Raw genomic sequence first — 24,331 nt, 5'->3', positions numbered from 1 at the left:
TATCTCCGAGTTGCCCCAAATAGAACGCTTCTACCGAGACGACGGCAGGTACTCAGAGGGTTGAGGAAAGGGGGAAAAAACTGAACACCTGATACACCCAGTAGTTTAACCGAGTCTAATGCAACTAAATATACCCATTATTACACATAAAAATTTCTTGTAGATAGTGCATAAAATTTACCTTGGAGTATTTAATAAACCTAATTTTATATTTTAAAAAAACACATTTTAACAATTTTCGCAAGCTTAACAATGTTATAAGTTTATCAGCGCCAAAAAATAAATTGAATTATACAGACAATAAGCAAAACGGTGACAATAGTTTATGAGTAAGGGCAAAGTAAAAAAAAAAAAGGCAGTGTAATTGTCACCACTGAGAGTTGCGCTAGTGCTTATGGCCATTTGTCCACAAATTCGAGGCTATTTGCATATGACTTGAATTGTTTCTTTTATCTGAGCCTCTTCTTACACATTCGCGAGTGTAAATTGTATTAATAAACTCTTACGTCGATACAGGCCTGTACATACCACGCTACCATATAAATAGAGTACCAAACAGTCCTACTAAAAATATTGCTGGTAGACACCATCAAAATTAGTTTTCTTAAGCGTAAAAATGAATTTTTTTACTTTTTATCCACGAACTTACAATTATAAATACTTAAAAAATAATGTCATGTGCAGAAATAAGACTAGCACAAGAACGTGAAGGAATGTGCATGTCTGGATGAATCAAAGCCCATTGATGCTTCGAACTAAAATTATTAGAAGTTTTAAACAAATTTTATTCAAAGTATGTTTTATCACATGTTTCACTTCCCTTTCAAGTCTTCTCCACCAGTCGCTTGCCAGATACAGTTCAGGATTTAAAAAATCAGTAGATAAATCAACTCTGTCGAACATTTTTTTTGCAATCAAATTTTTATTTGTTGCAAGGTTATCATTCCAACACTTATCAGCATTATAATTTGCCGGTATAATCTCCAACACCAGAATATATTTAAAAAGTGGATTATAAAATTTTACTGTCACCTGTAAACAATATATGATGAAATAAGATTTAAACTGTTAGGATAATATGTCAATTTAAAACTGGCAAAACCATCACTATGGACATAAAGACATCAATATATTTTTTATAATTTTTTATCAATATGTAAATGTCTAAATAAAAATATGATTATGAAAAAAAAATATTTGTCAAGGCATTGGTAAAATATCACATAATAAAAACACTATGTTATTTTGGCTCCAATGTCTATACTCTATGTTCTCAGCGGAATCGCCAGGTATAAGTTTTTTTACGAAGGCTGAGTCATATCACTCCGCAGATCCTCCACTATAGAGCGATCAGGTTCCATTCTCCATCAAATAAACCCCGCGTATCTTGCAAGTGGGGAAACCTGGCGGACGTTTATGTAAGCCAGTAGGTTTCCCCGAGGTTTTTCCACAATATGTTGCATGATAAAATTTTATGAAGTGGCAAACGCATCTTCATCTGCAGAATTCAAAACATTTATTTTTCGTAATTTTTTATGCATAAGCAAAATAAACGGGAGGAAATATTTCGTGGAAGTCAGCGCGTTATAAACGCTAGCGCAATGTTAATTTTACAGTATTCAATAATTTTTTGCAGATTTTGATAGCAATCTAAAAAAAAGTAGATAAGTAGAAAAAACTGTTGATTTTTTGACATTGTACCTCTGAGGTAACCTGTGGGATTTCATTATGTTCATTGGTATATGTCAGTCAAATTTTAATTTACGTGTCACGGTTTCTGTTTAGTTTTATTTTTTAATACACATTTTTAAGTGGGTCCAACCACCGTACTTAAATACCTATCTTTGTTTCCATTGATGTTCCCTGAGGCGTATCTCACAAAGAAGCTCCAATGCAAAATTGTCCCGAAAGCTAGCATTTGAAAAAAAAAAACTGCATAAAATTTAATCATCCTGCAAAAAATGTTGAATTACTTCTTTATACATAAAGCTGGAACAATCACCATGCCCTGTTGACATGCCAGAAACGTGTACTCGGAGCGAGTAGAGAACATGTAGATACTTGCTCACTCACCCTGGCTTTAGGCGTCTGCTTCAAGCCGATGGCCGGCTGGCTTCGGTTGCTCTGGAAAGAAAAAAATACTAAAAATACAAGATTCATACAACAAGACACTATGATGATAAGAACCTATGCCATGGTTGAGATGTGAGCTATGTGAATAATCTGTTAAAGTCATTAGCTACTAATAATGACGGTACGTATGGTTTGACTGCGATAAACCGCCTCACAGAGGACCGTATTTCACCTCAGACCTCCTACCAACTCAATTATACTATGATTGCAATCTTTCACGCTCTGTTCCTGCATCAGAGTATTCAAAACGTGATAACGTTTCAAGCGCCCGCCTACCCGGCCATACACACAGTGTGCAGAGCTTCAGAAGAAACTATGCTATTTGAAAACTGCTCAAGATATCCGAGGAGTGCTGCCTCTAAATAAAAAATTTAAGCCTAGGAATACGTAAAGGACGGATGAATATGTTTTTGTATTTCGTTTTTAAAATCTGTTTTCAGAATAGTGAAAAGGGCTAAAAATAAAAATAAAGAGTAGGTCTATTCAGTATAATTTATTAGGCATTAAACACCGGGTACAGATTCTTGAAACACTGAAGGGTCGTGCATTACACCATTATCTTAATTTCTCTGCCAGATAATATGGTCACCACTCAAATTTCACGGTTGCCTTATGCACGAAGAGAAGACGGCGCGCTAGTCCGCAGCCGTGCTCTTAGAGCCGATATCGTGCTAGAAGCACCAGCGAGCGTCATGCTCATCATACTACGTCATTAAACACAAATACATCATTGAGAATGTGGGCCGCTTGGATGTAAAATTTTCACCCATATATTTTAATGAACCATCTCTAAAAGAATTTGCAAAAATTAGATAATTTTAATTGGAAGGAATCTTAATAACACTTGCAATTTATAATACAGCAGTTTTGAAAATTTTAAATGTTGTTTTGAAATGTATTAAACCGGACTATAGTAAATAATATTCTGTAACAAGTTCCGAAAATCAAACTAATAATTTCTCGAATGCGAGACAGTATGCCGCCACATGACCAAGCACACTCGGTTTTTTTTAAAGTATTTTATAATTATTTTTTAGAGTGTATCTAACAACATGAAAGCGAGTTGCTGCACCAACAGAACTGTACACAGTCCCGCAGCTTCTCGTGTCCGCAAACAATGGCCACGCGCGGTGACGTGCGGCGAAGTCAGGTGCGGGGGAACCGCGAGCACTGAGAGGAACCCCCTCCCTCCTCCCGACCAGGCGATACCCGGCTCGAGTGCACGCAGCTTAGCGCACAGATCGATTGATCGATCGCCGAGTGGCACGAGACACCGGCGGCGCAGCCAGCGGCGGTCGCAGGCCCGCGCGTGCGGGGTACACACACAACTTACAGAACTGTCATAACTCAAGACAATCACAACGTAACATAAAACTGACACAACTTAATAACGTTCGCAAGCTTTCACGGCCATTGTTTGAAGTAGCTTGGCTTCTGGGTTGTAGCCGTGTCCTTGGCAAATAATTCACCGACGTTTCGGTCGACATTGCCGTCGCCATCATCAGGGAGCAGTCACCTACAGCAGGTAACTGCTCCCTGATGATGGCGACTGCAATGTCGACCGAAACGTCGGTGAATTATTTGCCAAGTACACGGCTACAATCCAGAAGCCAAGCTACTTGTCACAACTTAGAACCATCACAAATTAAAAACACATGACTTATAACTGTCACATGTTAAAACCACATTACTTATAAAATTCTACCTTGCTTTTTTTTTAAATTCACGTCAGCACCTCAATCACGGAGAAATGTCCTGACCACTGATAGACTACAGTGCACGGCGCAGCTGAAATCTGGCGAAGCGCCGTACAGCTTCGCTAAAACCCAGTAATAATTAAAGCGTTATTAGATCATAAAATCCAGCGGTAAAATCTTTTCAGAGGGATTTTTTTTGCAGCTACATCACAACTCAATTATAGCCGTTCACGCGTACTACAATATGGACAGCACTATGGCACGTTTAATCACTAATGAATGATTTAGTATCCTTTTAACGATTATTCGTTAATTAATGCGTAATATTACTATAAAAAAGGTTTTAAACAGGGACCTACCATACTTGGCAAGACAATTTGAATCACTATGCTTTATTTAATCTCTTAGCTGCAAATAATATACATCTCTGTTTATGGTTTTTTTTTAACTTTGATCATCAACATTTCCGCGTTGCAAATAATAAACAAGGCAATTTAAAAAAAATCAAATTCTGATAAAATAAAAAGAAGGGTTTTGTCATTAAAATTTAATCTTAGAGTGTACGTAATGAATCATCATCAAAAATAAATAAATAATTTGTTGTAATGCTGTCAGGCAGTGATTTGCTCATGCCATTCAATTTATTGAACGAAGAGCTACTGGAGAGTTAACAAAAGTAGTGACGATATTTCACAAGCAGATTCTAGTACAGAATGCTTTCTTAGTACATTTTCAGGTTTTGTGTAAGTTATTAGTTTGCAAATTTTTTTATAAACCTGAAAATTCAGCTTCTAGTAGTAAGTTTTCAGAATAAAATGTGTAATGTGCAACTCTGACGTATTCGCAGTTACAAGGCCTCCTCCAACAAAACTGCTCGGTGTCGCCACGGAAGTGCAAGTGGATTAAACATGGCGCCAAATAGCGAGACGCATTTCAACTCCAGCGTTGCATGTTTCTTTCTCAATAATGGTAAACACAAGTCTGGAAAACAAAAAAACAAAAAAAGTGTGTTCTTGCTGTAGAGTTAACCAGTTTTTTCGAAAGTTTTGTTCGCATACCAAGGATATTCTTTTGGATTCGTGTCCGAAGTTAGTGATATCGGTGTCCGTAAATTTACGAAGACGGGGCCGTAAATTTACCAAGACCCCTGGATAATTTGTAAACCAGTAAATTGAAGGTGAAATTTTTTTCTTTTTTCGTAACGCTCCGATAAAGTCATCGCCTAGCCTCACCCTACAGCTGTATTTTATTTATTTATTTATTTTATTTTATACACGAACAAATTTCAGCACTAGGCCGGTTTCCAATTTACTCGTGTTATTACACTACATTATAAAAATAAAACACTTTTACACTGAACATTGGGACCACACTATTGAATACAATAAAATAAGGAAGCTTAATGAATAATATAAATTAAGAAAAAAAAACACTAAAAACTATTCCAAAAAATCACTTGGAAAAATAAAACATAAATGTAAGGGTTCGTAGATATATAATACAATATGCCACATCTGTAAAGATAGTCTGTTGTAATATTTACTGGGTACAGGGGCGCAACAACAGGGGGGGGGGGGGCAAGGGTATTTTGACCCCCTCTGAAACCTTTAAGTGGGGGCAAACGGGGGCAAAGAAAGTGCTGTGTAATCAATTTTTAGATAATAAAACTGCTTAAATAGCACCATTTTCATCTTTGAAATACAAATTTTTCCGGGGAGGACCCCCGGACCACCCCACTTCAGTAGGGGGGATCGATGATTCTTTATAAAAAGGTATATTGCCCCCTTTGGAAATTTAGTTGTTGCGCCCCTGACTGGGTAGGTCACATTTCCAGTGTGTAAGAGTTTCGCGTCAATAAAACTCCATCGACTGCGCCCTGGGAGGACCTCGTGGCGCGTCGGTCGACGGCCTCTGGCGGGCGGTGCCCGGGCTGGTGAAGATGTCCGCGGGAAGACGTGTGACGGCCGCGAAATGAAATTCCTGCGCCGTCGAGCACAGGCCCTTGTGGCGGCGGCGACCGGGCCTTGAAGGGAAGGGGGGGGGGGGGGGGGGGGAACGAGAGCGAAGGACGCGAGACAGCGAAATGTTAACGGCCGGAAGAACCAGCCCGTGGCATTATAAAAGCGAGGGCGTCGACGTATAGGAAACCCTTGTGAAAGGGATCGGCGGTGGAAAGGAGAAGGAGGGGGGGAAAGGATAAAAATTCTCGCCGACGAAACTGAAAGGCTTAAAAGTCAACGTCACAGGACACGCGTCACCCGCGCAAGATATGAGGGAGGCTCTTGGCGTTTACGACCTGGGGGAGAAACTCGCGCCCGGACTTCGCGTCGCGTCGGGGCGTCGGCACGTGGCAGCGAAGTCACGCTCCAAGTGTGCGAACACGCACTAGAGGTCGCCAACTGTGCGTGCGGGCAAATATGGAAGAGAGCTGAGAAGATTACCTGAACGGGTTCGTAACGAACTAAGAACGTTGACGTGTGGGATAGAAAAGTGATTTGAAAATTAACCTTCTAACAATTTATTATTTTATAACTCTTTAGTATTGTATCTTACTACTTCGTAAATTTCAATTATTTATTCTTATTTTATAAGATTTAAGCACACATTATTCTTCATTAATTTACTAATGCACTCAATCCGCTTGTCGCTCCTACCTACCTACAGCATCACAAACTACTTTTTTTAGTTCATAGAATTATTTTGACCATAACAACTGGCTGAAGTAATATTAAAGTTTATTTGAAAACATAAAATTATATTCGAAATGCACAAATTTACAGCTAAAGGTTTGGAAATATCATTCAATTTGTAAAAATCAAAAACAAATTGTTGGGCTGATTCATCTTAGTCATTCCAAAATATTCATTTCATTGATACAAACGAATATTGAAAATTTTTAAAAATTTGGCAAAACGTATTTGTGAAACTAAAGTTACTTTTTTGAAAAAACAAATTCTCATGTTTATTTTATGTATTCAGTTAGGATAAAGTGTTGACTTACTTTACATTTAAACAATGAATTCAAATTATTCCCATTATATTAGAGCAAATCCCTTTTATTTATGGATGTAGAATGTTTTATTTATTTTTTTGCCAAATATCAGCCGTGCGAAAGGTCTAGTTTCAAACGTTGGCCCAGCAGGTTTAACCTGTTGCTAACGGTTACTCTTGGATCACTCGAAATTCGGTGTGTCCAATACATAATGACTGTAATTTACGCTAGAACGGTAAAATGAAATGCGTAAATAATTAGGTTGAATCAGATTTCTTCTAAACTAATATGGTAAAATCGTTACTTGCCAAAGATTTTTGTAATAAATAACATTTATTTAATGCCACAGTATTCATCGTTATTTCGCAAAAGTTAAAGAATACGCTTCGATAAAATATTACATTTTTTGTAAATAAACAAAAATATGAATGCAATGTGTGTGTATGAATGTATGCACATATTTATGTGTGTATGAATGTATGCATGATGCATGTATGAATTAATGTTCATAGGTGTTTGTGTTTAGGTTAATTTATATGTATAGTATATGTGAAACGGCGTGTACATGAATATTCTATATAGATATGTATAGTTTGTATCCTTATACTAACCAACATAAAATAAAAACCTCTAAACATTATGCGATTTTAAGCTTTTAGAACCACCGCCTGCTGTTTTGGAATAACGACCCAACAGGTCGATGCACTATAGCGAAAAATATCGAAGATTTATTAGTAAAATAAGACTCTTCCACGTCATACTTGTATGGCTAGAAGAAATATAGCAAAGTTATTCTTAGGCGAATAACTGACGTCCTATTACAGACAACATTCGTTCTTATTGGCTCAGACAAGTATCAAACAAACTATTCTCTGTAACCAGAGTGCATAATTAACTACTTACTGCATACTTAAAACAAATGTACTGATGCAAAGAAACTATCGAATTTCTTCGTGATGAATTATGTATATAGCCCAGATTCACAAGATCTGCATTATTAACAGAGATATAAAATTACAATGTTCTTTTCATTAACCACAGTCTGCTGATTCTAGCATATTTCCCGTTCTGTTTCAAGCGAACAAGTCTTCGGGATTTAATCCATCAACAAGACTCAAGGAGATAGCGGTGAAATTAACTTGGAAAAAAATCGTGCTTTCTCAAGTTTCATTTAGCGTACTGAAAGCATTGTTCTTCCACCCATCCGCTATAAAAATGTTGGTTCACGATTTTCTTGGGAAAATCTACAATGGCGGCTAAGCGCGAGCTTTTCCCCGAAAAAGTTACTATAACAGGTTCACATTATGTACCGACACCCACGTTCCTCTGTTTCATGCAGTAGTTAGCCAAATAAATGTTTACAAAGGCGCCATTGCCTGAGGTCGCAGCGCTTAGAATCGCGGGAAGAAGGATTCATAACCATAGTAATGAGCACCATATCAACAGAGTTGCTTTGTGAAACAACTGCTAATGGTCTCCATTCAATCTCCCTGTTCCAAACGTTTTCCTTAACAAAGGAAAATATTTTGAGACGAGATTGTATTTATAATATAGCTCTATAGTTATAACATTTTAAAAATACATTTCATCAGCTCTGAATCTGTTTTATTCCTCAGTTGGTTCAGATAGTTAAGTAAGGAATCAGTATTTATAATTCACAAAATTTTAAAATGCAGCCCCAGGAATTGACGAAAGCAGAAGCTGAATTTTACCAAAAATAGTTCTCTGAATAAACGTCGTTTACCGAATTTTTTTACAAGATTTTAAAAATTTTCTTAGGAGAAAGGGTTAATTTGCAAGAGTAATGACGAGGAACTATGGATATGTATTCATAAAAATATACAAAAATGACAGTATACACATTCTAAGTTACAAAACAACCCAAATTTTAGAAGCTGGTATTTATTTAAGCTTTAGTTATTACATCACCCACGTCAGAAAAAAAAGTAGTGCTATTGTTTATTGCCATCACCTATAGGTTTAAAACATTAAAAACCTTGTCTTAAGTCTTTATTTAGGAGATTACACTGAACATTTTTCGTTCTCAATAGGACAACAGTATTAAAAATACATCTTAAGCATGAGGTAGTTTCAGCAATACTATCTGTTTCCTCAAGATCTGCAACGAGCCACCAACCAAGATCAAAGAGCAGCCAGATAGTGTGTTCATCTTCTCTGCCTCCAGGCAAAGGAGTGGTCTGGAATGGAGTTTTCTAGTGCCCCTCCCCCCTCCCCCTTCTTCACCCCTGGCGGTTCATTTCTCTCGGAGACGTCGCACACACGGCTGGGCCTCGTTAGGAGTTGCGAAGCCTGCAGGAATCGAGTAGCGAGGGCCGCAGTTATGAAGCTTTCCACATCTCTGCCAGTAAGCTTCGTTCAGAATATGCTTACTTAAAAATAACGTTCTCAAATGTTCTTAACCTTTCTATTTTTCACATTTTATTACCTAGTGTTTGGTACACGCATTTATTTAAATTTAAACAGACACATAAATAATTATTCTAAAAAAAAGGATGCTTTTTAACTTTTTTCTAAAATCATCAATTTAAAGTATCTTAAATTTTTCTGGTTTATTATGAATACGTTTATATTAAATAAAACATTTAAAACTTTTGAAGTAAGTAGTAAGACCACTATTATTCGTTTTAAGTTCCTGTCTAAATGCTAGCATAAAACACAACTGGAAAGTCGGAATTTAGCGTTGTTTTTAAAAATATCCAAAGTTATTTGGAACTACGAGAAACCTTTAATTTATTTTATGTAAAATCTTTGCTAAGAAGTCTGTAAAGTTAATATGTTTTTTTATCAATGTAAAATAAAATTCAATATATGAACAATCACGTGAAAAGTCTATTTGTATTTTTAATGCAGAAATCATTATTTCAATAACACAATTTGTGAATGATACGGAACAGGAAAGCGTGTTGAAATATAACCCACACACCTTGTCACATGAGTTATTTACCGCGGCCATGAAGGACCTTCGTAATGGAAAGTGGCATAGTGGAAAACTATTATTTTTTAAGGATAATAATAGTGTTGTATTTAGCAAGAATTCTCCATAAAGACACAGTACCATGCAATTACCACTAACACACTGACAATACACCCAACAAGTATTGGGGTTTAGTATTTTTAGTAGGCCGTAGAGGCCCCTGTTTTTCTGGGAATGATAGCCATTTAGACAAACATCCCGTTTCACTTCATCATGTGCATCAACGAGGCAAGGTGAACAACTGGGTGCTTGTTCAAACTTTATCGATTCGACAATATTTGTCGGTACCTATCGACGGTTTCGTATTCTAAGTTATCTTTGAAGTCATTTTCTATGTCTAAAATCGTTACAAACTGTCGTTCCCTCGCGAGAGTGTAAGACGCTATCGAAATTAATAAGTACATCTACTGTAAAAAAGGGCGATGCATGGTGGTGGTATTTATTGCACGCAACAGTTTATATAGACGAAGTTAATGCTGAAAATCTAATCAATGGTATGCGAAAAGAAACTTACGAGAGGTAAAAACAATCACTTCGAGAAAAACATTATAGGGATGTTTCACTTAAGTCGTCAATAAATAAATTCACATTGATTCTAAAAATTCACCAATTTTAATCAACAAATGCTTGCTGCATTTACTTTTAGTGTAAAATTTTTATTTCTAATTTATATTTACTTGGGATTAACATCTCTTTGAAAAATTGGCCATTATAGAAGTATAGGTACATATGACAATACATGTTAGGGAAATTGGAGAAGCTTTAAGTAATATCCGTAATTATTTTGAAGTTTTGTGCTGGGAAGGAATTTTATATTTAATGCATTCAAGAAAAAATAGCATGGAAATTTAGCAAGAAAGGTTCTGGTGTCTACGTTATACCATTCTCAAACTACTTTACTATACATTTATGTCAACTTCGTAACACCAGTGAAAGTTTTATAAAACATAATTGGCTGGTAAAATTGTAATACAACATGAAAGAATACTTGGATCACCTTTTTAAAAATCACACGTAGGTAGTCTGTGTGTTTTATTTATAGATTTATGTAGCCGTTGATATTGCGGAATGCAGATAATTATAAACTGTAAAATGGGAAGTTACAAATGTCTCATATAAACTATTAGTTAAAGTCATATATCTATTACAACCAGTTGTAAATACATTTTTACTAATTAAAATAATATAAATTATTTGACAAAAAGTTATGAAATACGTTAGTTTTATTTAATGTGTATTTTTTACATTTTATAAATATTTCGGATGCATTTATAGAATCATAGGATTTAAATAATTCGATTTCATATATATGTTATTTTTATTATGTGTTAGTGTGTGTTAAATGTGTGTGTGAAAGGGACGAAAAGGATCGTAAGTTAAATCTTATGTGCTGTACCAGTTATAGGTTGGGTTTGCCTTACTTATGACTTGGATGTAGTGTCAGTAAAATCTTTATACGGTAACTTTTGTGGCGAGGCTCAATGTACCGCTGCTGCTCAAGTATGGTGCTTGGCCAAAAGCAATTGGTTAGAATCACAGATTGTCCACTTGGGGCCCGTATCAATTATTTATACGCGAGAGTGCCATTGGGCAAGTCGCTTCAGCAAATGAAACGACGCGAACCCCCCCTCTCGGACGTAACTCCGCGGCGTTCCGCGGGAAGGCGGTGTAAAACTTTCCCAATGTCTGCTGGAAACTGATTTACCCCTTCCGTTCCTCTCCCGCAGCCCCCTTCGTCCTCTGGCAATCGAACCGGGAGGAAACTTGGCGAACAGATCGGGGTCGAGGGCCTCGCCCTTGCAGTTCGCCGAGTTCTGCTCGTCGCCATGGAGCGTCATGGCGAACAACCAGCGCCCGCACTTACGTCAGCAAGTTGATTTTCAACATTATTTATGACATGCCCCTTTGCTGGTTCGCTCCGTATGTCATGTCAGAGAAAACGTAAAGATTGAACAAAGAAAAATTGGTCGTCTGTAAAGTCGGTTTACGGACGATAGTTTAACGTGACGTCATAACAAAACATTGATGTAATGATTGCATACTTTATGGATAAAATTGAATCATTTTTAGTTTAATAATAAAAGAATAATTACTTGAAATTATACTAGTAATCAGATTTTTAAAATGCAAGAATAATTAACCTTTATTGCCGAAATTGTTGTTGTAATAAGCAATGAAAACCACATTAACTTTTCACTTCATAAACAGTCGAGTGGGAGAGATAGATGCGGCGCGAGCGTACAATGAGCGTAACGGGACACAGCGTAACGGAACAATGATCATAACGGGACACAGCGTAACGGAAAAATGTGCGTAACGGGACACTTTTTCGTGCATGCAGCCGGCGTTCATAGATTTATTAGACGTCACGTCAAAAAAGAGCGCGCGTATCTCTGTACACGTGATAAAAGTGAAACTCCTTTGGCAATTAAAATCTCGACTCGTAAGTTTATCGTAAAGATAAAACGGCATAAAGAGAGAGAGAGAGAGAGAGAGAGAGAGAGAGAGAAATAGAAGACCATTTTCTAATAATAATTAATTAACAATAAATATTACTTACTGTTGAAATACACCATAAAGAAAAACTGTAAGTATTACCGTTTCTTCAAACAATTTTTCCATTTGGAACACGCAAAATCTCCGAACGAAATATGAAATTCTTAAAAGGTAGCACTATTTATGTGGGAAATGCCGGGACTGTCTCAGGCCTCTCTACGCTGCTGTTTGAACAAGGAGGAAAGCAAGCGCACTACTAGCAAATATAAAATTCAATGCATTCACATCTGACTGTGTAGGATACCTATACATATATATTTTTTTCTGAAGCAAGTGCATGCACACACTCTGTCTTTTTCTTTCGTTCATTTATGTCTCGGTTTTTTTTTTGGGAGGCGACGAATCACTGCACAAAGAGAAGATCGAAAACGAGCCCAGCAACGTATATAGCATAGGGCTCTCTTTATGTCTCTTTGGCCAATTACCTATTATCTGTCCTTTTCGTGTCAGAAACGTTTAAAAACAATATTTCACGAAATCGTCGCATAAAAATTCGGTCTAAAATTTTACTCTCATCGCACCTAAAAAAAATTCACTTATAAATGGATACACTTAACACACAGAAAAAAAACCCAAATCAGCCGATGTTAAATGTTAAATGTATACTTAGCACGGAGAATTCCGTGAAAATAATTAATCTTAACCACATCATAGCACAGACAATCACAGTGGGTTGACAACTACGAGACAGTTGCACCAACCACGGAAAATACAGACAAACAACAACCTTGAACAACACGGCGACAAGCAAAGGAACCAAACGATGATACTAAACAGATAATCAGGACAACACAACGACGCACAGACTAACACAGCGATGAAATTAAACAGATATTCTGGAAAAACAATGACGACAGCGCATACGAACTCAGTAGGCTTCCCTGTGTTTGTTTGTGTAGTGATGTTCTCACAAAATCCTTCCAATTAATTCTCTGTGCTGTCTATGCACTTAACATCTGACATCGGCTGATCTGGCTTTTCTTCTGTGTGTTTGTGTATTCATTTCTATTTGATCATTCTTCAACTATAAACCAGTAATGAAGTTACGTCCAAAAATAAGGTTTTATATATAGCTGCTCCATTGCAAGAATCATTCAAAGAACGCGTCTGAACTTCATTGGCAGTTCAAATTTTTTTTTAAATAGTACTTAAAAAAATTTAACCTCAACATGTATTTTGAAACACTCGCCCCTATGACACTAGGTACATGCGTGCATATTTTGTTTTTGCAGGAACGACTTAAATCAGACTGTAAAAAACTTCTTACAATCTTAACCTAACCGAAACTAAGTAACTGTCCACCCGATTCCTGGTTTAGAAGCCTTTTAGGTGCTGTGTCGGTTCCTGGTGTGTGTAGAACTGTCAAGTGGCATAGTCTCTGATTCCAGCGCTTGGTAGTGTTGATCTAGCCTTCGGGTTGATTAACGAATTATTCTATAGTGTGTGTTTTTGCGAACCGTTTGAAACTATGATTCAAAATGAGCTTTTTTTTTTATTCTACAAAATATGGCACTAGAAACGTTATACTTAGGCGAGCTGTTCACGGCCACCGATGACACTTCTGTGTTGACACATATATCTGGGTACTATTATCTGCACATATATTTTACTGGTAACAATTGAAAAACAGTGAACAGTGTCAATATTATTTCTATGCGGGCAGCGGACACGATGGGGTGTGTTTAAGGGATAGTGATAGGATCATTTAGACGCCTTAGCAGTAGAGGGGCAATCTATGTAAATAAAAATGTACATGTTCGTTTGTTTGTTCGAAATCATAATCTCCTAAAGTTCTTCTTAGAAAGTTTCATACAACGTTGTATTCGAATACGCGCGTGTTATTATATACCTACTAGCTGCAGTATCCGGCGCGGCGTTGCCCGGGCTGAACAAGGGCTGAAGAGGACCTTTTTCGAAATCAGATGTAGTTAGTAATTGTCTTCTTAATTTGAATGTCAAGTGTATAAAATAATTTATATCACTTTCAGATCTTGACAGACGTTCTGCCAGTGTATAGTTATTTACCTTAATATATCTAAAAATTGGTGGTCTGTATGTAATTTATAATCTATAAAGCACCATAGAAAAAAATGAAAAATAAGAGACTACTAATATTGAAAAGATTCCATTATCTAGCTAATGCTCGGCATGCATTGCAATGCCTCATTCAGTTTTGTTTTGTAATATGTTTGAAGTAGTTATACATACCTATACAAATCATCTATCCATCTCTTTAAATATAAATTTGATCCAGATCCATTCAGCCGTTCTAGCGTGATTGAGTAACAAACATCAATCCATCCAAACTTTCACATTTATAATATTAGTGGGATATATATAAGGTTAGATAGAGAGAGATGATTTGTATATATGTACCTATCTAAAAAAAATAACAAAAACAATTTATTGAGGCATTGCAATGAATGCCGGGCATTTGTTAGTTTATCGTTTGAGTTGTAAAATTCTGCTTCGTTACGCATAGTGAAGAATATAATGGTATGTATGAAGTTAATACTAACTGACTGCTACGAAGAGCTGCTCCTGTGACCTCATTGAAGTTTAGTGTTTAATTAATTTAAAAAAGAAGACTTTAACATTGTACTTTCAATAGAACGTATATTACAGTCATATACAATATATAAATATGTGATATTCGCATTAACAAAGACAAATGTTGAATATTAAATCTGGAAAAAAAAATGTCCTAAAAACGGTTGAAACCAAAATTATGTCTCTCTTCCACCTCCCCTTAAGACTGCTCGCCTCTGCGACTAGGGTTGATCCCCGGCAGGTAACACACGGATTATTCGTGAGTTTAAAATCGGCGAGCGTGGACGTACGCCAGTGGCCTGTTTCTCCAACAATGGGTTCCATTGCCGCTCTACTTTACCTCCTCGCCAGACATGTCCCACCCTTCAGGCCGGCAGGCAAGACATGTTGTCCATGCTAACACTGCCTCGGACATGAATAACAAATGGATTTCTATCTCCATCACTTCACGAGCAGTGTGGATGCTTCAGCTTCCAGCGATTTATTCAGTAAGACTTGGTCTCACGACACGTTAATTTTTTGATATGTAAACATCATAGTTCTAGGTATGTGGCATTTGGTAGGAGTGACTTCGTGAAAATGGAACGGAAATCTGTCACAAATATGGCGAACCATCATCAGAGACATACCAAATGTATTTGTGTGCCAAATGAATCTCTATGATAATATATATTTGGTAAAATAAAATAGTCGTAGTAAAAAGTAATCACAAGTTTTAAAATACCTAAGAAAACTGACATTGCAATGATTATAATCCATATGCTCCTTCTAAATTCCAAAGAGGCTTACTAGATAAAAAAAAAAGCACAGCGGCAGGGCGTGCGCTTGATAATCTCATGGGGCGTGATTAAAACTTGTCACTCGAAATTGTTTTTTGCATTTAAAAAAAAATAATGCAATAATAATGTTGAATCAGATCAATATGGTTACGATTTTTTTGTAGGAAGTATTTAAAGACTGATTTCAGTCATTTAAGCAAAAAAAATATAAACATATACTTAGTGTTATAATATGTGTTTTAAAATCTTTCTGGTTAATATTTGAGTAATGTCATTGAAGTATAACTTCTAACGTGTGCGAACGCTTTAGAGTATTAACTGTTTAGTAAATTTAAACAAGATGGGCAGAAATTTAATAAAATTCCTTGTTGTAAATCAGGTCCAGATTGAGGTTTTATAGGAGCAGTTTCTAATAGTTTAAATTTTCAGATCGTTTCCTGCAGCTAATTTCTATCTTCTTTGTTTGTGGCAAGCACAAAGATTACGATTCAAGCAGCGAATTCTAGCGGCGGGCGCAAAAAGTATGTGTGTGATTCGTATCCAGAAATTTTGGTATTTGAAAAGTGACTATTTATTTAAAAGTTTAATTATCACACCCTGCATCATTTTAAAGTATTCTGTGTTAAATTTAGTGTCCAAGTTTCGTATTATAAGTTTATTTGCAACACGAACAACATAAGTAGTCATGAGTTTGCTCGTTACCGAGGTTTAGTGTTTACACATCACTGGCGAGTACTGAAAAACTCGCTCATATATAATTAATTATCTTGCCGCCTTAAATTTGATGTTCTGTCACAAATATTTTCAATAGAAATCCATTAAGAGTTATTTAATGGGAATCACAAACACTTGCGTGAAGTTTTACACTTGTTATGCTACACTTAGTGAACTTCAGTTTACAGTACTTGTTCAGAACAGAAAAATTAAAGGCTGATATTCGTTTTAAAATCTCAGAAATTGCCTTTAAATAAAATTAATGACAAGAAAATAAAACAACTAAAAAAAAAAAACATGGCGTGGGAGAGCGTGTCTGAAGTGCTTCCTATCCTCACTCGCGGTGTTAGAAGATGCAGCAGCCACGCTCCGTCGGGAATCAGGAGGACTGGAGGATAACTGTGGCTCGATTCCGAAATGCACGCCGCGAGCAGGCGGTAGGGGCGAGTGTTGTCGGGTTTCCCGCCTGCGAGTCGCGTCGCGGTATTCTCCGACACTTTAACAACAAGCCAGAGCGTCATTTTACAAGCTCCCCAGTTGCGAGGCTATGCCCGTTAATGACAATGCCTGCGGTCTGACTAGTTCATTCACGCGGCAAGTGATTGTAGCCTCGTGCACAGGAGCTTGGAAATTGAACTGTGACGAGCTGCGGCAGAACTCCCGCCTGTGGCTTGTCGTTAGTATTTGAGAATACCACAGTTGGCCCACAGGCGGGAGAACCCGTCATCGATACCACCGAGCAGAAGAGACGTCAACATGGCGGACCCACGTGTTTGCAGCATAAACACACACACACATACATATGTATATCCTAATTCATTAACTATGGGGGCGTACCAATCGTATTGATGTGCCAAATGACATTTTTTTAGTAGCAGAACTATTCTCGAATACAAATCGTAAACTTAAAAAGTAACAGAAAGAAGTAATCGAAACTTTAAAAATGACGTTAAGAAATTTGGCATTACTATGTTAACTACCCATAATCTCTATACGACTTTTATTAGTGTTTGATAGCGCATTGACAAATCGTGCAACTTCAGAATCAGATTTGGTTACTTTTGATTGGGTACTATTCCCATAATCGTAAAAATATGTATTTATATGCATATTACCCTATATATATTGTAATAATATCAACAATTATTTAATATTTTTATGTATCTAATTGCTGTAATAACTTTTAAAACATAACTAAGTGTTGGTTCAGCTATTTCATACTACGTAGCCTTTATTTGTGACTTATAATAAAAATAAATAATATAAGCACAATCACATTGAACAAAAAGTTAACTATAATTGAAGACACCTATGTTTAGATGTAAATAAGTTTCCAAAAATTATTCAAGAAAAAACGAATTATTTATAGGTACTGTACCCCTGTAAAATAGAAAAGCGAGCTGGTTTTATTTCACTACGAATTTAGGCATGTTGGGCATTACTATTACGTTAAATTATGTGCTGTTTCCTATGTCTCAGTTGGTAAGATAAGATTTTTTAAAATTTGAAACTAGTTTAATAAGTTAAGGTAATAATTAATCAACTTAAAAAATAGGTAGCATATGAAACTCGTAAAGTTAAATATGGAAATTATGGCTGTGAGATATCTCGATGCAGTGACTTATTGCATGTAATTTTATAGTAATATCATAAAACGTCATTAAATCAGACCCAATTTTATATATATTATTTGTACATAATATTACTAGATTTTCACAAAAGCATAGCAGGAAAATTCAAGTTTTATTAAGTTAAAAATTGCACAGAATATTTTTATATGAAGTACAATAAGACACCTTTGTTGTATTTTATTTAAATTAGGTATAGAAGAAAAAATAACAAATATACATTCCCCAGGTTACGTAATTTTAGATTCCACTGAGGAAATTTGCGTATCCTTTCAGTATTTGGTCATATTATAGCAATTTGTTTGTTTCTACTCATATATGTGGCTGCTTAGGTCAGCAACTATGGATGCTGTTTATCTGTTGAAACATTACGTATCGTGTTGAAGAACCGAATTAATTCTTCTCTACTGATAAACAAACTGCCATGCTTACGTTTATACCTATTGGGATGACCGACGATATGGCAGAAATTAAATATCGTGTAAGGCGGGCTTAATCGCAACCTAAAGTGTCTCTGCTAGCCGATGTGACACAAAATTTATTTAAATACAAATAATATTCTGTAAACTATGCTTATGAAATATAGTCGATAATTCCTTTTTTATACTTTTTTTTTACTTTTTGTAATTATTTTTCCATAGGTGGTACAACACAATATTTAATTAGAGAACTAAAATATCTAATTAGTTTATTATCAAAATATTTTATTAAGAGGTGTTCTTTATGCTTCCATGCTCTTAAACCCATTAATACATCGCTGATGAAGTGTACACTGCAACATTTCAGTAATTGATGTTGTACCACTAATAGAGCTTTATAAGATAGTTAAAACTGTTTTGCAAGCCAAAGTGAGAGAACGTATGGATTAAATGGATATAAGTTAAGTTTTTTCTCTTGGTAAATTTGATGTATAGTGGCTGTATATCTGGGTACAAATTGCTGTTAGTGTAACCAAATATTGAAAATACACAAAAATTGTAAGCCGTTGATTCTAAAAAAAAATGTTACTAGCGTGATTTATTTTTTTATACTTTTTCTTCTACACGTCACTTGAAAAAAATAATGCAACTTATATGTCATCGATTGAAAAAAATTCTGTCCAGCTGTAGACTAAATGAGATGAATATTTCCTTTTTGATGTGCTAATTAAAAAAAAAAGTATTCAACTAACATTATTTTCAAAAGTATAAAAGAGAATTCACGTTTTATTTAAAATTGGAAACTTGTGATATATACCTTACCGTAAAATAAAATGTATTTAATTCATAGGACAGTACACGTCCTCAGTAATAAAGGTCTTCATCTAAATAGTTCATATTGATGAGTCATGCTTTTAAATAGGTTATTTTGTGTTAGTTTATTACTGTATTATATAATTTATTAATCTTTTAGAGTAATTATTGTAATAAACCATTATTTCTAAAGCAATAACCTATTAACAAGCAAAGTTAAAGAGAAGTGAATTCCTCATTATAAACTAAAATCCTAAGTTAAGAAAACCACCTCGCATTCATATCAATTGTACGTTTCAATATAAATAATATACGGACATTCACTTGTTTAAATATAAATAATATACGGACTTTCGCTTACTTATAAATTTCTTCGTTACAAAGTTAGTATAAATATATTTATTTTAAAATTATTTTATGTTTTTATTGTCCATTTTAAAATCAATTTTTAAACATTTCTGCAGACATGACTAGTATGAAATAACAGAAAAATTGGCAGAAATATTTATAAAAAGTTATTAGAACAAATAGTGACTTAATTAAAACTATTAAACTATATAAATAACATTTTTGCATAAGGTTAAGTATATATAATGTAATAATAGTGTATATATAAAATTATAATATAACATGCAATGAGAGGGTCTAAAACATGTCTTGGCCTTCATGTTCCTTTCTTTGGCACCATGCACTTTACCACACATAATCTACAACCTTTCGACGTTACCTCAAAAATCTAATGAAGCTAGTTTAGTACATTAATTAGTATATTAATAAGTATATATATATTAGTATATTAATTAGTATATTAATTAGTTTAGTATATTAATTTGACACACCAATATTTTTGGTTCGTTTCCCGATGTCCATAAACGCGAACATATGCGGGTGCGTGCGGCCACAGGTGCGAGTCCGCCATCTTGGCGGCTTCGGCTTGTGGGTATAAGAAGAAAGATAACGCTATTTCCCAGCATTCAACACTAGTGGCACCGCCTAGTAGTCCGCAGTGCTCGGAGGCTACGACAAGTAGGCGGGAGTCGTGATGTCGCCTGCCCGTGTTTTTGTGATCTCGGAATACCGATGCTGGCGGAAGACGGGTTGTCGTGAGCAAACGTCAGACCCGAGCCCCAGGTCACGACAGTGTTCGGGGCTGCGCCACTCGTCACCGCTGAAGCCTCGCACCCCCACGGGAGACCCAGTCAATCCGGACCAGACGCTACTTCGTCTCGCCCGCCCGGTCGGCCGCAAGGCTCTCGGGAAATAAAGTTTCTTCGCTCTGGAGACGCACGAAACAACTTTTGAAGTAGAACTTCTTTGTTGAGGGGGCTACAATTTTCGAGCGTTACGAAAATTGCGATCGCATGAGGGAAATAGTTAGGTACGTGGTGGGGGAATCGGTAGAAGAGGCAACGGCAGGGAAGAGGTAGAAATGACGCAGCATACCGGCATTCTTGCAAACTTGCATACATGCAAACATTCATATTTGCAAACTTGCATACATGCAAACTTGCATACATGCACACATTCATACTTGCACACTTGCATACATTTACAATTGCAAACTTGCACACTTGGATACAAGACAAACCATTGCTGCAATGGGTTTTAATAACAGCGGTTTTTAAATTTACAAATTTCATAATATCTGTATTTTTACACTATTAAATCCATTCCTCTTTATTGTTAAATCTAAAAATATTGTTTTCAAATTTCGTCCGACATCATTTTTATACGACCAATCATTACTGCAAAGGGTGGAAAATAACAGGGTTTGAAAGACATAAAAATGCATAACTCTCTTATATAAACACTATTAAATACGTTTGAATTGTTTGTAAACAGTATAAATATTATCTAAAACTTTCTGCTGACATATTTTTCTATAAGACCAACCATAGCTGAAAGGGCTAGAAAAAACTAGGGTTGTAAAAAAAATGTAACTCTCTTAGAAAGGTCACAATCGAATCCGTTCAAATTGTTTGTAAATCTTTTAATTTTTATTTAAAAATTTTGTTTGGAACAATTTTTGATAAGATGAGCCATTGTTGCAGGGGGTTGAAAAAAATGTTAGAATTAAAAAAAACATTATATTCGTACCATGTATACTATAAAATTCGTTCTAATTTATTGTAAAACCTTGATTTATTATCTACAACTATTGTCTGAAATAATTTTTTATATGACCAACCATGACGGTAAGTGGTGGAATAAACAGGGGTTGAATAACAAAAAATTCATCACTTCACTTGTAGGCAAACTTTCAAATCCGTTAAATTCGTTTAGAGATCTTATAAATTTTATCTAAATCTTTTGTCTGAACAATTTTTGATAATACAAACCATTATTGCAAGGGGTTGAAAAAACCTGTGGTAGGAATGAGAAAATAAAAAAAAAAAATTCCCTATCCTGTACACTATCTAATCCATTTTTTTAACTGTCTACATATTGACTAAAACTATTGCTAAAATAAATTTTTGTTTGCCCAAACATTTCTGCAAGGGGTGGAAATAACAAAGTTTGAAAGTAAACAATAATCACAACTTATATATATATATATATATATAAAAGAATGTTGGTATGTATGTATGTATGTATGTATGTATGTATGTATGTATGTATGTATGTATGTATGACGTCGATAAACTCTGACACCTTTTGACCGATGGACATGAAAGTTGGCACATCGAAGTGATTTTTCATAGAAAATACTTTTATACTATCCATTTTTTTGTAACTTGCCATTAGATAACACTGCTACGCATAAACTTCTGTTCCGTTCAACCGATCACTATGAGAATATATATTTATATATAATTTTGTGCACTACCCATTTTGTTGTATCTCCCCATAAAATGGCACTGCAGCGCATCGACTTCTATTTCGTTCAACCGATCACCATGGGTAAACAGAAAATCATAGGTCATAGATATACAAATAGTAATTGTGTGTAATTTCTCTATGTCTACCACACCATTATATAGCGCTATTGATTTTGCTTTAACTCGCGGACAATATTTCATATCCTGTGTTCAGGTCGAGCAACGCCGGGTACTGCAGCTTTTACAAGTACATAAATATATCACCTTAATTTCTGCAATTATGTTCCTGATGTATACCTAAAAATCGTAGGAGTGCAGTCTTTATGTGTGTTTAGGGCGGGAAGAACTGGAAGTTAAAAATATAAAGTTGTTTCATTAGAATAAATAAATACTTATTAAAAAAAATTTACAGCACGAATTTACTTACAAGTGTATAAAATTTTGAAATTGGTTGTTGATTAAATAATATGCAAACGCTCTTGATACATCAAAATACGTACTAAGTTTTATTAACTAACTAACCGTTCTTATGCTTTAGAGAACAAAAATATTATTCAAAATTAATTTTAATTTGATACAGGCCCATGTAACTACATTTTATTGTATGCATGTAAAAACAAAACATATTGCGAGGTAACAAAAATTAGCGGTAATGATTTGCTTCGCACTGTTACTAAACTAAAGAAGAAACCTCTTATAGCAGTTTCTGATCCTTTCACCGAGCCGCTGGTAGGAAATGAGTCGTGGCAGATAATCGAATGAACTTAGCATGGAAAGTGCAGCACCATTAGCACGCAGTTAACACCGACCAAAACGACGGGACCATCTACCTGGACGTGACTTGAACGCAAATATCTCGTGTGTCTCACTCCAGAAAACTAGGCATGGATTCGCCAGGTGGGAGATATAGCCGCCACATTTCTGTGTGCAGCATTTTGAACGTTATTTAACTCAGTCTTGCAATATGAAACATTAGTGAACATGATATATTGGTCATACGCCGTTGCTGATAAACGCTGGTTGTCAAGGGGAAAACCTAAGGAAAAATTTACAACATATACGAACACAATAAAGAGATACCATGAAACAGCAAATACAGAAAAACTACTCCGGATAACATAGCGACACACAATCTAACCGAACCAATTTGTATAAAACCTACTGTGTTCTTTCGTTCTGTCATCATTGTGTCGTCCAAATTATCTGTTTAGTTCCGGTACTGGGTTTGGCTGTGCGGAGCTGTGTTGTCCTGAGCTGGGTTTCTGTATTTTACTGTTCTTGTAGCTACTGCCTTGTTGTTGTCAGTTTACTGTGTTTGTCTGTGCTGTACTGTCTGTGTTGTCAACGGATGTAACATTTGACATCAGCTGATATTGTCTTGTTTACCGTGGATTTATGTAGTAATCTTTGACGATGTTTGAGGCTTATTCTATGACAACCTGCATAATTCAACACTGGTGTATGCCCGTATTTTCTATGTGATATTTTTTTGACAAATTCATATAATTACGTGATTAAGGTGATTCCTGAGTTTTAAACAATTTTCTTTTGAGATAATAACTGTGGTAAAATATTGGATTGGTTTCCCGCATGACAACAGGCTTCGAGTCGAGCCATGACGTGACGCGGAGGTGGCGCTACAGCGCGGCGAGGCGGGGACTTGTTCGTGAGCGACCGAGACGACGAGGCAGAGCACTGCGTTGATGGCAGTCTGGCGGGGGAACGACCTGCAGGAGAGACTTGCTGGGACTATGTGTAGCCGTCAGCTCGGCCTACTGGAGTCTTTATGTAATTTTTCGAAGTTTACGAATATAAAACATATGGATTTGTTATTTTGTTTAGCTTTAGTAAAGCTTTATGGATTCAAGTAATTATACGTAATACTACTATTTGAAATAATAACGTTTGACAACTTGGGACAAATTCCGGGAGTCTGAAAGAATATGTAGTATTTACAAAGCAATATTGAAAATTAACCGTAACATTATCGTTGCAATGATAAAGTTTGAATGCGATATTAAATGGGCCCTATTTGGGCAAAGAGAGTAAAAACAAATAATGTTAAACCTTAAAACTGAGTTTTATGTGCGTGCATTCTTAAAAATGTATTTTTAAATTCTTGTGGTATATGATGTTTGTGATGATCGTAGTAAGCGTGCCGGGGTCACTGACCTGCGCGGCCGGCCCACGCGCGGGGGGCGGCGAGGGCGCCCGCTGCTGGCGCCGGCCCTCCGCC

At 35.9% G+C, this 24,331-nt stretch overlaps 1 protein-coding gene across 1 annotated transcript in view; it reads right to left on the bottom strand.

The window, feature by feature from the left end:
- Window positions 1-1,515: 1,515 nt before the first annotated feature.
- Window positions 1,516-24,331, bottom strand: part of LOC134527957 (uncharacterized) — a 250,478-nt gene continuing 227,662 nt past the window's right edge. The window contains exon 5 of the mRNA XM_063361050.1: window positions 1,516-2,124. Within this exon, the coding sequence (XP_063217120.1) occupies window positions 1,999-2,124 (126 nt within the window). The 3' untranslated portion in view covers window positions 1,516-1,998. The remainder of the gene's footprint in view (window positions 2,125-24,331) is intronic.

This window comes from Bacillus rossius, chromosome 1 (genome assembly GCF_032445375.1).
Source record: "Bacillus rossius redtenbacheri isolate Brsri chromosome 1, Brsri_v3, whole genome shotgun sequence".
NCBI classification, from domain to species: domain Eukaryota; kingdom Metazoa; phylum Arthropoda; class Insecta; order Phasmatodea; family Bacillidae; genus Bacillus; species Bacillus rossius.
This window is presented reverse-complemented; position numbering and strand designations above follow the sequence as displayed.